We start from the raw sequence: 18,839 nt of genomic DNA on the forward strand, positions 1-18,839 counted from the left end.
TATATACTCTTCTTTGAATGTCTTGATCATTTAATGGGTCCGTACTAATTTGATCTTTTATTATACTCCATCCCTTTATCCTTTCTGTTCCCCTTTTACCAAATATGTGCTCAATCATTATACTTGTTGCTGTTAAATAACACATAGTCAAAATCTATGCCCAGGCACCTAGAATTCAGGCATCCCTCAATCTAACTGAAGAGTGCCTACTAGTGGACACAATGAGAATACATATGCAGCAGTGATATCAGATATCACTGAATGATCACAGAGGTTAAGTTCAGTAAAGCCAAGTATATCCATCTTCTCAAGGCAGCCACAACCAGCCTGTCAGAAACAGCACTCAACCTGAAACCTCTTATGTTATCCCAATTTAAAGCAAAATCACCTTATCATCAATGGCTGGGAAATTTCTCTCCAAATCCCCAACTGTCTTCAAAACGAATTTCTAGGCCAACTGAATTCTATTTAACTCTGCTGTTGCTTGGTTTCAGATGGCTACACCACGGATGACATTGAGTTTTACTGGAATGGAGGAGAAGGCGCAGTAACAGGAGTGAATAAAATTGAACTTCCTCAGTTTTCAATTGTTGACTATAAGATGGTGTCCAAGAAAGTGGAGTTCACAACAGGTGAGGATGTTTCCCCCAAAACGAACTAGCACTGATGAGAAGGGAGATGGCTCCCACCAAATGACCATCTGATTTTCTTTCCTTTTCTTTTCTTTTTTTTCACTCAGGAGCATATCCACGACTGTCACTAAGTTTTCGTCTAAAGAGAAACATTGGTTACTTCATTTTGCAAACCTACATGCCTTCCACACTGATTACAATTCTGTCCTGGGTGTCGTTTTGGATCAACTATGATGCCTCTGCAGCCAGAGTCGCACTAGGTAATGCATTCCCAGCACTACAGAGAGCTGGTGGGATTTAACGTCAAACAACAACCAATGATAAGAATTACAGGCAGGGGTGTCTCTCACAGAGAGCCAGAGAATGAGATTACCATGAGTGCTGGATAATAACACATCTATGTGTAAGCACTTACAGGGTGAATGTTTTACAACGTAATATCTTTTTATCATTTTACCAAAATAAAAAACAAATCTTGGAGTACATTCAACACTATATAAGTGCTTCTTAGAGAATATTTTAAAATTCTCATGACACTAATATTTTACTAACTTTGTGATTTCTTCTTTGGTTCCTTCTCTTTACAGTGGAGAACATTATTGCATTATTCTCAAATGGATTTGGAGAAAGCTAAACCTTGTGACCATTAACAAGCCATGTCAATATTATCTTTCAAGTATTAACTATAGTTAAATTGTATCGCTCTGTCTCCCTTAAATAGAGCTCCTTCTACTTGAATAAGGCACAGACAATTCATCAGCTATATTAATGATCTGTGATCAGGACAGAATAAAAAATGGTTTCCTTCCCAGGGAAACAGAATTCAGAACTAATTTTGCCACGGTTGACTAATTTCTGTAAGCTAAAAGGCTATATTTGAGATTTTAAAGGATTCCTTGGAAAGTTAGAATATGTAAAGTCTGTCTGATGTATCTGGGTATGTGTGGGTCTGCCTCGTATTTGACCCTAGAGCCATTGCAGTTATCACTTTTTGGGGCTTATTTACAGACACAGACACACACACACACACACACACACGCAAAAGAACATCATTTATTACTAAGCTAACATGTATAGCTCTTCTCTTCTGAGACTATGGAACTGGATTAGATGATCAGCATACCCTTTCACCCCTAGACTGTCAACTCTACAGCTCATCTCTATTGGTTGAGTATATAAGGCTCACAAAATCAAGTGCTGGCAGCCCCTTACCAACCTTTGAACATTACAAGACTAAGGAAAGTAGACAAATAATTTATCATATCATACACATGTATCTGCACATATTATTTGAATATGAACATGAATATGTGTATATGCTATGGTTAAAGAAAAAACATCAGACAGTGTCTACAGTAGAGAACATGAACTATCAAGGTCATGAATTGTGGTTCTCTTTACACATCTATCCTCAAAGCTAATAATATTTTGATTAGAGGTGTCAGCATATACAGATGCTGAATAAACCTGTTCTTTGAAATGTAAAACCTAAGGTATTTTAAAACTTATCTGGGGCTTCCCTGGTGGCGCAGTGGTTGAGAGTCCGCCTGCCGATGCAGGGGACACAGGTTCGTGCCCCGGTCCGGGAAGATCCCACATGCCGCGGAGCGGCTGGGCCCGTGAGCTATGGCCGCTGAGCCTGCGCGTCCGGAGCCTGTGCTCCGCAACGGGAGAGGCCACAACAGTGAGAGGCCCGCGTACCACAAAAAACAACAACAACAACAACAAAAAACTTATCTAAGTGAATAAGACATTTATTTACTAGCCCTTCTTGCTTAAAAAATTTAAGCCAAGGAGTCGAAGCAGAAGTGGAATTAGTAGATTTTAATGAATTATTGCTTCTGTACAGAACATTAGGTAGAATTATATTAGGGGAAATTTAAAATTGTATTCAAAGAAATAAATAGGACCACTCACGATGGCATTTTTTTTTTTTTTTTTTTTTTTTTTTTTGCCGTACGCGGGCCTCTCACTTTTGCGGCCTCTCCCTTTGTGGAGCACAGGCTCCGGACGCGCAGGCTCAGCGGCCATGGCTCACGGGCCCAGCCGCTCCGCGGCATGTGGGATCTTCCCGGACCGGGGCACGAACCCGTGTCCCCTGCATAGGCAGGCGGACTCTCAACCACTGCGCCACCAGGGAAGCCCCACGATGGCATTTAATATCAGTCCAGACATTTAAATTTATCACGGATCTGAACTATTTTAACCTTTTGTATGGTAGTTCTGACTTCCTACTTTATCTGTTCTCCTCAAGTTTAGTAATCAAGTCAGGGAATCTAAATAGAATAATCTGGCTGGCAAATGAGTGCTAAACTATTTTCTTCCCTTTTCCTTTTCTAACTTCCATTCCCTTTGCCAGTTCTCCTTTGTCTTTAATATCCATTTCACATTTCCTATCTTTATTTTTAAGGACCTCCGTCAAGTTTCATGTTTTACTTTTTCATGTCTCTGCTTTTATTTTAAATGCTTTTGTTTCATACCTCCTTGCTTTTTGCCCCTAGCCGGGTGATCTACGGCAAAATAACTAATCTCAGAGTTTCTGTTTACTTAGCTATAAACAGGGAATTATATACCTGCCTTATCACACTCAGCAGCAGGCTGTTATGACAGCCATATAATTCATAGCTGTAAGTGTTTAAAACTGTAAAAACACTATACAAATGTGTAGTATTAGTATTACAGCAGAGTTTAGTATTAGATATGAGTGTCACTTCCTATTTTTCCCAATTATCATTTCATCACCATAATCAACACAAAATATTATACAGACACACAAACATTATATTGTTAAGAATGCCATATTTAACAAAGTAGACAAAGCAGAATCTTCCTTTTAAAAAGACTACACTCTTAAATTTCTTTAACAAGTTGAATTTTTAGGAAGTCTTTTCCTGACTCCAGGGAACTAATTCATTCTAGTCTCTGGAATCAAGGAACTAGAGGTAATATTTGAAAAAGAAAAGAAAAAAGCAATAAGATTATGTTATATTTTAAATACATATATCAAATACTTGATGCAAGTCATGAACTTTCTTATTTGTTTCTTCTTTTCATGTTGACTCACTATGAATGATGCATTATAATTTTAAAAGACCATACTGACCCTGTGACCTGTGTGTATTACAGTTGCATGCAATGAAATAGGTCTCCTCAAACTGGTCACCAACTTGCAGTTCAGTAGTGACTGCTGTGGTGATTAGTATTACAAGGACAGATTTAGGAGGGACATGACTGAGACGCTGAGAGAAGGAAGGAAAGAAGGAGGTGGCATGTAGCAGAATGAGGAACATTTGACAGTAAGCACTGGGCATATCAATGAGATTTTAATATTTCCATCTACTTTTCTTTTTCCTTTGTGCATTATTTAAAGACGAAACAGTTTTCAACCCAACACTCACGGAGCATCCCATTTTATGATTTACTTATGGACTATGTAGGGAGCCTGCAGCTTTGTCTTTCAAATTGTCTGCCCTTTTTGCCCTGTGGTTTATTGCATTACTGCCATCATTCTGGAGCACCAACAAGAGATCCGCATCTGTCCTCTCAGTCTTAAAAAGGGAATTTAACAAGTGCGTTCAGCTAAGCTGTGTCTTTCTGTTTCATAGGAATCACCACAGTGCTGACAATGACAACCATCAGCACTCACCTCAGGGAGACCCTGCCAAAGATCCCTTATGTCAAAGCAATTGATATTTACCTGATGGGTTGCTTTGTGTTTGTGTTCCTGGCTTTGCTGGAATATGCCTTTGTAAATTACATCTTCTTTGGAAAAGGCCCTCAGAAAAAAGGAGCTGGCAAACAAGACCAGAGCGCTAATGAGAAGAACAAACTGGAGATGAATAAAGTCCAGGTAATATATTAAATATTCTTAACAATCTTCTTCTGAAATTCAGCAGCAGCATGGTGCCCAGAGCTCTCATAACAGAAAAAAAATTATGAAAGATTAGTTTATCTTTAATAAGGCTCCAACCACCCTTCATTTCACATATTTGAAAATTGACAATTGAAGATGTTAGGTTGAAGTTTACATAGATTAATAACATACCTGGGCCTGCAACTCAACCCTAAGTCCATTATTCTTTATTTTAAATTATATAGTTGTGAAACTATACACAAAAGAATAATTCCAGATCTACTTAATAAATAAATGAGAGAACTAAAGTGAACAAACTCTTACTCCTAAGGCACTATAGCACGGTGATTACAACCACAGAATGGAATCAAACTGCTTGGATTTAATTCCCAGGTCTGCCACTTACTGGCTTTAGAACTACAGACAAATCAACCTATGTAACTCCTTATCTAACCTCTGCTCTCAGTGTCATCAACCATAAAATGGAGATTGCCATAGTATACCTGTCTCTCAGTTATCATAAGGACTAAATGAGTTTTGTTACTTCTTTTAAAGTCTCTTATTTGGAACAATACCTAGTACATAGTAAGAACTCAATAAGTATTAGGTATTATCATATACAAGACATTGTCAGTATTTTTCCTTTGCTTTTCACTGGTAGATCTTATGACCTGTGTTCTCACCGTGCATTAAAATAATGCTTTGTTTATTCTTTTTAAAAATCCCTATAGTCTCTACTTCTGTGGCATTTTTCACGGAAATCATTTGACAATTATGTGCATTGAAATACTGGATCCACGACAAATTGTTTTCAAGATGGCACACAGGGTGACGACTCAAATATTCATTCACGATTCTGAGCACTGGGGGTACTGCTCTGAATGAGACAAAGTTCCTTGCTCTCATGGAGTTTAGATGCTAACATGGGAAAACAGGCAGTAAACAAACAAGCAAGTATCGAGAGCATAATTTCAGGTAATAGGAAGTGCTACAAAGAAAGTAAAACAGAGTAATGGGCAAGAGAATGTTTGGGGTCAGGTTCAAGGGAACAGGGAACTTTGATCAGGTAATCAGGAAGACGTCTTTGAGGAATTACCATTTGATCTGACACCTAAGTGATGGAAGCAGCAACCATGCCATGTCCATTCTAGGTAAAGAATTGTGTGACGTGTTAAAGTACTGAGAGAAGACCAATGCAGTAAGAACATAGGAAGTGAAGGAGAAAGAGAATAATTTGAGTTGTGGCTGGAGAATCAGGCAGAAGTCAAATAATGAATCTTCAAGGTGTTTCTTCATGTTCTTTAGTAGGATATCAAAATTTAACAAACACTGTCAGGTAATTAGAAAATTACAAATGAGGAAAACATACAGATTCAGCCAAATGGGCAAAATTCAAAGCAACGCACTCAAATAAATTTATACTCTTGTATAAAACACTATGCTCAATGCCATGGGAAAAGGAGTAGGCATGATACTTGCCCTTGAGAATCTTCTGATCTGGCTGGAAAGAAAATTATGAATGGATTATAAAATAAGACAGGACAGCACTTATCTTGAAGAAAGTTTGAAGCTTCCTATTATCTGATTGTAGCCATACCAGCTTTAAAGTACTTTAGCAATAAAAATAATTTTTTTAAAGAAAGGGCTTCCCTGATGGCACGGTATCTAAGAATCCGCCTGACAACGCAGGGGACATGGATTTGAGCCCTGGTCCGGGAAGATCCCACATGCCACAGAGCAACTAAGCCCATGTGCCACAACTACTGAAGCCCGCGTGCCTAGAGCCTGTGAGCTACAACTACTGAGCTCACGAGCCACAATTACTGAAGCCTGCACGCGTAGAGCCTGTGCTCCACAACAAGAGAAGCCACGGCAGTGATAAGCCCGCGCACTGCATAAGAGTAGCCCCAGCTCACCGCAACTAGAGAAAACCCGTGCGCAGCAACGAAGACCCAACGCAGCCAAAAATAAATAAATAAAAGTACTTTAGCAAAAAATGTATTTTTAAAAAGTACTTTAGCAGTAGTTTTCAAGACCACCTTTTTTCTACTCCCATTCCCATCTCAAGTGCTTCTAAACCTACTAGCTGGTCCTCTGTAGAGCTTGGAATGTGCACTGATATATCATGATGAAAGCCTTACATAGATAGATAAAGTGGTGTAGGTTCACTGGTAGGAAAATTCAGAAAATATGTACTGGATAGACACTCAAAGATAGGTAGAATTTGGAGAGGTAAAATGAAGAAAACAGGGCTTTTCAATTGGCTAGAAAAGCAACGTTGTCCAGAGTCAATAACTAAATGGAAAGGTCGAGCAAACTGAAATCAAATTATTCAGATAAAATAAAGAGATTATAAAGCAAACTTTAACCAAACTCTGTGCATTTGCCTTGATTTCACCCTAGGATATCAGAGAACTGTTCTAAGGTGCTAAGGGACAAATAAAGGCTGGAGGAAAGCCTCCTATTCCATATCATATCTAGATACATAATATATACTGCTCTGAAGAGGCCTTAGTGACTAGCTAATAGATAAGTAGGATGTTCTCATCTAGCTGATCTTTATTTTATAAGCAGGTGGTTTGAACAACACTGGGCTTAAACAAAGTAATGTATCATTGGATCTCAAATCAGGAAACTTTTATTCCAGGTGAATTGACTTTATTTGAATTCCAAGAGAAAGCATAGAAAAATCCCTCAATTGTCAGAAGATGAAACACATAAAGAAAAAGATGTATTTTTATCCATGGAAAGCTAGACTAGGAATGCCAGAGATGCTTTTCACAGAAACATAAATAGACAACTTTATGCCAAAATTCAAAAACAGATCATGTGAAGACATGGCAGAGTAGTTTAATCAAACTAACGCTCCTAGAGATTAAAAATTATAAACGCTGAGCAAAAGTTTTAAAAATCTGCTTGAAGACATGGAAGAGAAACTGAAAACAAGCAAAAACTAGGAGAGTATCAACTCTCCAATGAAGGGAAATCCACTGTGTGAAATCAGTGTTTATACAGCTTTTCCCCTGAGGCCAGGCACCAGTCTGGGGGCACGTGGGACAGTGAAACTGTCTGCCAAAAAACTGCAGTTTTATTGATCTGATAAATCAGGGCATGGAGTTTGATATTTCCAGTGTTCCTGGAAATTTTAGGAAGAAGTGAAGCCACAGGAAAAATTCAAAATCTCATGAATCTTTGGTTGATTCCTGAACTACACATGTACAGGTAAAATGCCAAGAAATCCAGAAGGAAAAACAAAAACAACAATAACAGCCAAAAAGCTGAGAAAAAAAAGGAATGAACAGAGATTTCAGCTGTTACCCGCCATATGGAAGTCAAGGTTTGGAGTTTGAATCCAGCATTTAAGACTGGTTGGTAAATACATTAGGCTTTCCACTCAAACCCTTAGGAGTAAAGACTAAGTCACAAGAATAAGAGATTCCCCTTGAGTTAAGGGAAAAACTAAAATAGACTCACTCTAAGAACTCATAAAACCAAGTCTACACATTCTAGGGGATCTAGTAGTAATTTAACTGCCTTCGAAAACAAAACCCAGCAATCATCAGGGAAGATAACAAAATCCAGTGTTTACAGGGCATCATCAACATGTCTAGTATAATAATAAAAAATTCCTGTACATGAGAAGAAATAGGAAGAAATGCCCATAGTCAAGAGAAAGAAATTTAGCCAAAAAAACAGACCTGCAAAAATCTTAGATGTTGGGTTAAAAGATAAGGGCTATAATTAATAATAATAACTATAATTAATATCTTTAGAAGGTCATAGGAATTAGCCAAAATATCCTAAAATAGTGAATGGTTAAACAAACTATTGTACATTCACACTGTGGGGTACTAGCCCAATAAAAAGTAATGAACCATTGATACATGCAACAACTTGGATGGATTTCAAGGGCATTAAGCCAAGTGAAAAAAGCCAATCTTAAAGATTATATACTGTATGATTACATTTATATAATATTCCTGGAATAACAAAATTATAGAGATGAAGAACAGACTTCATGCCAGGACTTAGTGACAGTGGTGAGGGAAAGAGATGGGTGTGACTGATCATAAAGGGGTAGCTTGAGGGAAATCTTTACACAAAATAATTTTGTGTCTTGATTGCAGTGGTGGTTATGGGCCTCTAACATGTAGTAAAATTACATAGAACTATACACTCTATACCGATATCAGTTTGCTGGTTTTGATATTGTACAACAGTTAAGTAAGATATAATCAATGGGAGAAACTGGGTGAAGGGTACCTGGGCTCTCTCTGTGCTATCTTTGCAACTTTCTAGGAATCTACAATAATTTCAAACTTAAAAGCTTAAAATAAAGTCCGTAGGAAAAGATTAACATAATATATGAAGAGATGGGAAGTATCAGACTAAGATTTGAGACTATAAACAAGAGCCAGTGGAAATCATAGAATTGAAAATTTTATTAGATGGATTAGAATCAGATTTTATACCACAGAAGAAAAAATTAGTATGATTGAAGGTAATATTGGCCTTCTCTCAATCTTTCCATTGCCCCAGTTCTTACTATAATTGCTACTACCTCAGGAATGCCTTAACTGACATGTCTGCTGTTGGTTTATATTTTGTACCCTTGTGATTTGTTCTCATGACATCCTGTGCTTTTCCACCTTAGGACTTACCACAATATAGAGTATATGTGTAATTATTTTATTTGTGTAATTATTTTTGTAACCTCTATCTCTCTGCTAATCTCCAAGCTTCCCAAAGATAGGCACCAGGGTCCTTGTCTATTATGTTTATTGTTCTTTCCTTGGTGGCTAGAACTGAGAAAATACCAAATAGGAACTTTTTGAATGAATGACTGCTAGAGAGGCCTTTTTCATTCAAGATGAGTTCTTAGATACCACACAAGGTATAGAGTGTTACATCACAATGTTTTATAAAATTCTTATGTATTCATAATAAGTAAGAAAAGGAGACTGTAGTCCATTTTAGCTTCTGCTCCAAACTTACTGTTTCTATCACTTTGATTTTTGACATTTTTTCAAGCATACTTTCTCTCAACCTCTGCTATTCTTTCTGAATCACAGTGATATCGCATCAGATAAATACAGTCTCCAAAAAATGTTATGGATAAGATTTTATAAACTTCTTCATATTTAGATGGAATAATAATAGACCAGTACTATCTCAAGGAAATTATAATCATGCCTGTAGCTGCTTAGGTTTTCCAGTTCCTGACTTCCTTATCCTATTCTAAAACCAGGGGCTCAGGCAGACAATGTGTCAATAACAAAGCAAGTGTATCACGTCATCTCTTCAGTGCATCATCTCCAGCAGTGAAGTTAATGATGTAACCTAAGTGGTATTTAAAAATGTTACCCGCTGGTTAAATTTAAGAAATAGAAAATATTATATTTTTTCTTTACTATAATGGTTAGATGATCCTCCCCTTTCCTTTTAGATGTTTATAAACAGTTGAATTCAAATGACATATATGTTCTGGTTGGTCCCAGACAATTTTTATTTGAGGGATCCCTAATATCGGTCTTGGTACCCTAGTGCATAGAGTGGCATTGATCATTTGTCACACATTACACTGATAGCCTTGGCTGGGCAGTATTGTCAAGGGTATCTATACTGAAGTTTCAGAAGTGCTTGCTTTGTCTTGATTTATATTTCTACCACTGCACTGAAGCATCTTTTTATATGAGTACAGGTGCTCAATCCAGACGTTAGGAGAGTTTCAACCTCCAACGTGATAAAGACAATAGATTCATAAAACCCTCAGGTATCATTTGAAGCTAGAGATGGTATTTAGAGTTTTGAAAGACAGATTACTCAGTACAACTAAGCTGTAAGTAAGCTACTTCGGGGCCATTTTTGTACTAAGCTGGAACAAATAGAGTTGTATCTGCTGGCCACCATGCCTGCCCATTTGCAAATAGATCCACCTAAGATAGAATGGTTGCATGGGTGGTCTGTGACTAGAAACTGACTCAACATCATTCTGAGTCATAGGGGACACTGGTGAAACCTGCTGAAGAGTCATACCTGATGCGCAGTTGGAACCCCAAATGTCAAGAAAGAATTTTTCCCTTCAGAACCAGATGTTGATACTGTAATCTGGCTTCTTTTCCTCCCATTCCTATTCTCTATGGTGAATCCTCTATACCTTCAGACAACTTTCTAAATGTAAATAAACTCTGTATTGTGATTAATTCCAGGATACAAAATGCATGTGAAAACAGTCTTCATAAATATAAACAGCTCTCTCAAGTCTAGCTTGGACCAGCTTGATATGCATATTAGCCTTTGAGCCTGGGCTCCACCCCACATTACTGTCTTGCCATCAGCCTTTAATGAAACTTTAACCATTCTGACTTAGTATCTTGGATTCTGGAGAAATCCAGGCAGGGCCTCTGATTTCTAATGACGGCCTGTGTTAACAGTTCATGAACTTCTTTAGCCCTCAAACCCCTGCCCAAATCTGGCTTGGTCCGTGTTTTGTTCTCTAGGTGTGGCTTAATTTAACTAATCTTCAGGGACTTCAGCAACCTAAGAGTCTAATTTTCCTTTCCAGGAATCTCAGAATCCCCCCCCCCCATCTTCTTTCTGACATCTAGTCTCCAATTTCTTCTATACTCAAACAGATAGGATTCTTTTATGAATGAGAGAGAAATCTAACTTACTGGCTTAATAAAATCTAACTAGCTTTAAAGAAAAGAGGGGTGATGGAGTTTTTTGGCCCACACAACTAAAAGGTCCAGCAAAGATTCTAATTTCACATGAGGCTGTACCCAGATGTTCAAACAATGTCATCAGAGAGCATATCTTGTCATCTCTTTTTCTTTTTTAACATCTTCATTGGAATATTTTTGTTTTACAATGGTGTGTTAGTTTCTGCTGTATAACAAGGTGAATCAGCTATACATACACATATATCCCCATATCCCCTCCCTCTTGCTACTCCCTCCCACCCTCCCTATCCCACTGCTCTAGGTGGTCACAGAGCACCGAGCTGATCTCCCTGTGCTATGTGGCTCCTTCCCTCTAGCTAGCTATTTTACATTTGGTAGTGTATATATGTCAGTGCCACTCTTTCACTTCATCCCAGCTTACCCTTCCCCCACCCCACGTCCTCAAGTCCATTCTCTACATCTGCATCTTTATTCCTGTCCTGCCCGTAGGTTCTTCAGAACATTTTTTTTTTAGATCTCATATACATGTGTTAGCATACAGTATTTGTTTTTCTCTTTCTGACTTACTTCACTCTGTATGACAGTCACTAGCCTCCACCTCACTACAAATAAGTCAGTTTTGTTTCTCTTTATGGCTGAGTAATATTCCATTGTATATATGTGCCACATCTTCTTTATCCATTCATCTGTCGATGGACACTTAGGTTGCTTCCATGTCCTGGCTATTGCAAATAGAGCTGCAATGAACATTGTGGTACATGACTCTTTTTGAATTATGGTTTTCTCTGGGTATGTGCCCAGTAGTGGGATTGCTGGGTCATATGGTAGTTCTGCTTTTAGTTTTTTGAGGAACCTCCATACTGTTCTCCATAGCGGCTGTATCAATTTACATTCCCACCAACAGTGCAAGAGGATTCCCTTTTCTCCACACCCTCTCCACCATTTGTTGTTTGTAGATTTTCTGATGATGCCCATTCTAACTCGTGTGAGGTGATACCTCACTGTAGTTTTGATTTGCATTTCTCTAATGATTAGGAATATTGAGCTTCCTTTCATGTGTTTGTTGGCAATCTGTATATCTTCTTTGGAGAAATGTCTATTTAGGTCTTCTGCCCATTTTTCGATTGGGTTGGGTTTTTTTTGTGATATTGAGCTGCATGAGCTGCTTGTAAATTTTGGAGATTAAGCCTTTGTCAGTTGCTTCACTTGAAAATATTTTCTCCCATTCTGAGGGTTACCTTTTCATCTTGTTTATGGTTTCCTTTGCTGTGCAAAAGCTTTGAAGTTTCATTAGGCCCCATTTGTTTATTTTTGTTTTTATTTCCATTTCTCTAGGAGGTGGGTCAAAAAAGATCTTGCTGTGATTTATGTCATAGAGTGTTCTGCCTATGTTTTCCTCTAAGAGTTCTATAGTGTCTGGCCTTATGTTTAGGTCTTTAACCCATTTTGAGTTTATTTTTGTGTATGGTGTTAGGGAATGTTCTAATTTCATTCTTTGACATGCAGCTGTCCAGTTTTCCCAGCACCACTTATTGAAGAGGCTGTCTTTTCTCCACTGTATATTCTTGCCTCCTTTATCAAAGATAAGGTGGCTGTATGTGCATCAGTCATTGAGAGCTAATGACTGACAGCGACATCACAAATGCGGTTCATTACAGGAGCAGGATGGGCAGACAGAGGTTGTGGCTGTGTGGCTCTCTGTGCTCTGCAGGTGAAGGCAGCTGAGCACACTGGACAGCTTCATTCATTTGACTGTAGGCTTCTGGAGGGCAGCCCATTCCATGGCCAGCATCACTTCACTTGGCTTCCTTCTCTGTACTTCAGAAGCACTCAGTAAATGGGGATCTAACTGAATTGGTTAACAGTAAGGAAATCACTTTCTGTTTGCAAAGTAGATTGAGCCCAGAGGTATTTCTTAACAGGGTTTTAAAACTGCCACTGAAAACAAGATTATATTTTATTCCAATTACACTGAAATGAGTTCTGGTATATTTCCCTATTGAAAATATCCAGAAGAGTTCAGTTCAGTGAGTGACAATATTTTTCACAGCCTAAGGCATTCTTTGGTTATTTTGTAGGCAAAGAGAAGGGGAGGGTGAATGAGACGGGATGGGTGGGAGAAAAGTGAAACCCAAAGTAGAAAACAAACGTGTACATTCACCTGGGGTTTCTATAGAGGGAAGAAATACAGCCAGCATGTCAGTGTTTCCTGGGCTTTAGTCGCCCTCCTGATTTTTGCCATCACCTTTGTATCAGTCAGGGTTCTCCAATGGAACCAACAGAAACAGAACCAATATACATGCAAGAAGATATTTATTTTAAGGAACTGTCTCATTGTTGTAAAGAAAGTTGTAAAGAAAGCAAGTCCAAAATCTGTAGAGTGTGCTGAAAAGTCAGGCAGGATTTCTGTTTCAGGTCTGAGACAGAATTTCTTTTCTGAGAAACTTCAGTTTTTGCTCTTAAGATTTTTAAGGGTTAGGATGAGGCCATGCAGATCATCAGGCTGAATCTCCTCTACTTACAGTAGCTGATTGAAAATGTCAATCACATCTACAAAATACCTTCATAGCGACATCTAGACTAGTGCTTGACCAAACAACTGGGCACCATAGACTAGCCAAGTTGACACATAAAATTAACCATCATGCCTTTTTACCCCCTGTACTATCATTCATTCATTCAGTAGATATTTACTGACTGCTCCTATAAGTGCCAAGCACTTTTCTCAGATCTTGGGAAGTAGTGGATAAGACAAAGTCACTGCCCTCCTGGAGTGACACTCTAGTGGGACATTTTGGGGAGGAACCAGTTGGATAAGAAGAGAGAGGATCAAAAGTTGTGCTCTGGCCATTTGAAGACTGAGATGCCTTTAAACATCCATGTATAGGCTGTCCTGTAGTAAAGTCCAGGATTTAAAAAAAAAAAAGGAAATGTGAATTACTTTAAATTTTTCACTCATTATAATGACATAGGTTGAGTGTAATATTAAGAAAAGCATACAAAATAACCAAGTTAGTGTGCTGGTTAGATTTTTTTCTAAATACATGAAAAGCAATATATACCACTGTTTTGTTTTTTTCATAACGCTACTCAATTTTTAAAAACAAATTTTATGGGGAAAGAGGGTATTGCCTGTTTCCTCTATAAGAATGTAAAAGCACCAACTCAAGAACTGTATCTCTTTTGTTCACTGTTATCTTCCCAAGACTGTTGCATTCTCAGAAGTTAAAAGCAAGATATTGTAATTGAGAACCACTGTACTGCAGGAAGGCAAGAGAAGGTTCACCAGCCAGAAGCTGTCTCTCCCCATCTCAGGTCTTTATGCAGTGAAATCCCAGGTGTGCCCTCATATGTGAGCCCATCCAAGATTTGCCTGTGGTCAGGAGAATCTTCAGGAGGGACCTTCAGGAGGAAGATGAGAGAAAGACTCAGCAGGCAGTGAGACAGTAGATCCCATGGTCACAAGTGAAAGCATTTCAAAAAGTCTGTTAGAAAGAGAACTAACAACCTGAGTTTGAAAGAGGTCACAGTATTTGTCCAGTAAAACATTTAGAACCAGTAGGAGATGGGAGCAGTCACAGGGTTTGTAGAGGAGAGTGTACACGATTGAGGCACTTTATTAACTGAGATCCCTGAAATTCTAAAACATGGGACATGACGTCCTATTGCTTGTGGAGGGGCTGATTCCTTCATCGGTGTCAGAAACAGTGCTTGACACAGAGTAGGCACTCAATAAATGCTTACTAAATAAATGAGTAAGGGAATGAATGAACTGTTAATATTTTAACACTTACCCATTCTACACCTAAAATTACCTCTTGTGACCCATGAATGTACCTGTCTAATAGGAAGTGGCATGAGGATGAAAGATGAGCAAGGCCTTGGGGCTGCAGATCTAAAGCCATGTTCTCTGCTCCCCTTTATTAGACATCTTGCATGTTGATCATCTCTCTGAAGGGGAAGAGAACACATTATTTATTGGCCCTCCTGAAGCCTTAATAATAATTATATTCATTTTTCTCTAAATTTAGGTTGAGTGATGCTCTAAACTTAAAACAAAGAGAATCTGTGGTGTTGGTTTGAGGATTACGTGGTCAAATAATTAAGTCATTACCCCTCAATATTAGACAGACTTACCTCCCCAATCACCAGAACCCTGAACAACCGCAGGCTTTACCCACCAAGGCAGTGGGCTCAACATGCACGGCCCTAAATGGCTTGCACCTTCTCTGGTGGCAGATCAGAGGGAGAGAAGAGTCCAGGAGGCTCAGAGCCACGTATGCCCACCTCCTTCCAAATGTGCCCATAGATAGGTCAGTGGCGAGCAGTGAAGGAGTCTGAAGTGTTCCTCCCAGAGCTTGTCTCCCGGGGAATGGAGTGGCAGGTCTCATCCTCTACGGCAGCATGAGGAGTGGGGAATGATTATCTCACTGAACACTTATTCCAAAATCAGCAATGCTTTAGGAAATCTGTTAGGCTGTGTCTGCCCTAGAAATCCAGTGTGTCAACATTTTCATTTGCCTCACCTCCTTCTGTTTCAAGATTTGAAAATCTTCGATGTCTGGATCATGCCCAACTCAGATGTCAATATTTCCTTGTTCAGTGAGGCAGCGTCACCACTACAGGTGCTGAAGCAATGCCCAGCATGGCTCCTTGCTGCTTCTGAAGACGCGAAGACACACTGGCCACTTTCCCCGTGGATGTTATTTTGGGAAAGCTGTGCTGACTGTGGATATCAGGATCCCCTCGGTGTCCTTATATGGTTGAGGCAAAGGGAAAGCTACTCTTCTCTGAAGGGCAGGGGTTAAGAAGAAGTCAACCAGAAACTTGCTGGTGTCAGCAGTGATGTGGTTACTACACACCCACCTCACCAGGCAGCAAAATCTTGGAGGGTGGAGGACGAAATTTCATACGTCTGAAGAGATGCTTGTGCACACCATCACGCACACAAAATCACGCACACAAAATCACACACACTTGCACACACACACACACCGTGTAACACCGGCTTTTAGGAAAGGTCCTAGACTGTGTAGGAGAGAGAGTGGAGATGGGCAATAACAGTTGTACAACATTCCTTATTTTTCCAAATAAATAAAGAACACGGTAGTGTTGATTTAACTGTACAGTAATGAAATCAGCTTTCATGGGTAGTTGCAGAAAGGGATTCATTATTTTATATGTCAAACCACTTAAAGCTATGATTTCTAGTTGATGACAGAATATTTAGAGGGATTTGCACAAACTAATAAACCTCATGCAATTTATAAGTACCTCTGAGCCTGCACCAAGGTTAACCAAAATATCTTAATAAAATGTACCTCGTTTGTCATGACTTCTGCTTAATGAGGAGCATCCCTATGCTTCATTGGCTAATTCTAAATTCTAGCAACTTGTTTACTTAAGAGGGATTTCATAATAATGTAACTTAATGATGCATACAGTACAGATCAAGTGATTCCATTTTATAAGTATTTTCTTCTGCCTGGAATATTCTCCATAAGCAAGATCTGTCAAAAATTAGAAACAAGCCCTTGAGATTACCTAGTGAAAACATTTCATTTATGGATGATGAAACTGAGTTAATAACAAAACCAGGATGAGAACGCAGATTTCAACTCTCAAGCCTGTGTTCTATCCTCTACCCATCCTTTAAGATTCAGTACAAGCCCCACCTCCTCATGAAGCCTTCCATGAATCCCAATGATTTCTCACTTTTATGCACCCCAATCATGGTCTATACTGTATCATTTAGCATTTGGTTAAAAGTCTTGTCACTTTCAATATTATGTCACATTCTTGTATCTCTAAGGAGACTATTATCTCAAGGACAAAATCCATGTTCGAGGATTCTCTTGACTGTTCCACAGTACCTAGCAAATCACGTGCATCACCTAATCTTCTAACTTACTTGTCCCGTCTCTAATGAATACAGGACTCTGCTCCTTGTCACTTCAACCCTACTGTCCCCTTTAGTAAGATAAACTTCCATATGCATGACTTTTTTTAACCATAGATTTATACTATATTATACACATATATATATATATATATATATATATATATATATATATATATATATAAACACATACATCCTTGACAACTAGCACTGTAGCTGGCTCATAGTAAGCAGCCAATAAAGGTTGGGAGAGAGAAAATACTTGAGGTCACTATGATCAGGGAAGGTACACAGAGGAAGTAAAATTTAAATTGAGCCTTGAAGAAAACATATTGATTAACATGCAAAGAGGGAAAAAATGATACTTGAGACAAAGAGTATCCTATGTTTGAATTCCAAATTGGGTACTTATTATCTGTTAAATCTTAGGCAATTTACTTAACCTGTCTGAGCCTCGGTTTCCCCATCTGCTGAACTAGGATAATATTATAAATTTCATAGTGTCTGAAAAATAACTGATAAAATACACAGTAGAATTCGATAAATAGTAGTTACTAACAACAGTAACAAAAATTAATAATAACTCCTTGAATAAAGAAACCAATAGATGTCCCAAGTGAGGGCACAGTGGGTAGCCTAGTTAGACTACAGCAAAATGCTTCACAGAGGGAAATGATGATAGGTGAGAATGGAGAGACAGAGGCCAGATTCAGTCACCATTTCTTTCTCCAACCAACTGGAAGCTTAAAGCTAGCAACTGCGTCACTAGATTCACTGCAGGATGTGATGATGGCCGAGGACGGTGAAGTGGTTCATTCTTAGTAAAAAGCACATGGGCATTGAATCAGACAAGACATGGATTGTAATCTCAGGTCTGGCACTTACTGGGGCATAAACTGGAGGTGGTTTGTTGTTGTAAGTATTAAACAAGTAACATATGTGAAGCATCTACCATAATGCTAGGCAGATGACGGACATTCAATAAATCTTAGTTATCTCATCTGCGATGTGTACCACCATCACATCTCACCCTTTGTACTTTTCTTTCTCTCATTTGTCTTTGCCTCTTCCCAAGCTTTTCTCTAGCTCTTTCTGTGTCACCAGGTTCTTTGCTTGCCTACCCAAACCTAGGGCTTTCAACAAGGGTTGACTGAGATCAATGTCATTAGAAAGCATTTGAAAGCACGGACTGTAAGTCGGGCACTGTGCTAATAACGGGCACTGTGCTAATAACTCTAAACTTAAACACAGCTGCCTGTATTGTCCTTGGAAGTACTTCAAATTCATTTGTGTGAATGAGCCATGCCCCCTCCAGGTAAATCAGGTTGCAAAGGAGATCAGCTTGAAGTTAAAGCCACATCATAGGCCAAAGGTACTCACGATTCCTATAGTTCCAAAAGTGTTTATCTGGGCATAGTATAGAGAAAAACCAGGAAACCTGGGCTAGGTATCACTGGAATGGTAGGTAGCAACAGTGAACAACAGTGGAGACACAAACGTCAAAGTATAGCCAGGCATGTCCTTTCAACCCACGCATCCATCACACTTCTGGCAATTTAGCCAGAGGAAATAACTATGGATATGCACAAAGACTTAGCTAAAAGGTTTTCTTTGCAGGCCTGTTTATTTAATAGTATGACAGTAAAGCAATCCTTAACATCTAAAAATAGATTGATTCAATTATGGTTTATCCGTATAATCTATGAACACACGCTGTCACAGAGGAATATTTATTAATGTGGAAAGATGACCAGGCTATACTATTAACTGAC

The 18,839-nt window shown here is 38.8% G+C and overlaps 1 protein-coding gene across 1 annotated transcript in view; it reads left to right on the top strand.

Moving 5' to 3' along the window:
- The window catches only part of GABRB1 (gamma-aminobutyric acid type A receptor subunit beta1), a 412,251-nt gene that overhangs the window by 389,638 nt on the left and 3,774 nt on the right, over positions 1 to 18,839 (top strand). The window contains exons 6-8 of the mRNA XM_059067285.2: positions 495 to 632; positions 740 to 892; positions 4,238 to 4,482. Of these exons, the coding sequence (XP_058923268.1) occupies positions 495 to 632; positions 740 to 892; positions 4,238 to 4,482 (536 nt within the window). The remainder of the gene's footprint in view (positions 1 to 494; positions 633 to 739; positions 893 to 4,237; positions 4,483 to 18,839) is intronic.

Source organism: Kogia breviceps, chromosome 6 (assembly GCF_026419965.1).
Source record: "Kogia breviceps isolate mKogBre1 chromosome 6, mKogBre1 haplotype 1, whole genome shotgun sequence".
Classification (NCBI taxonomy): domain Eukaryota; kingdom Metazoa; phylum Chordata; class Mammalia; order Artiodactyla; family Physeteridae; genus Kogia; species Kogia breviceps.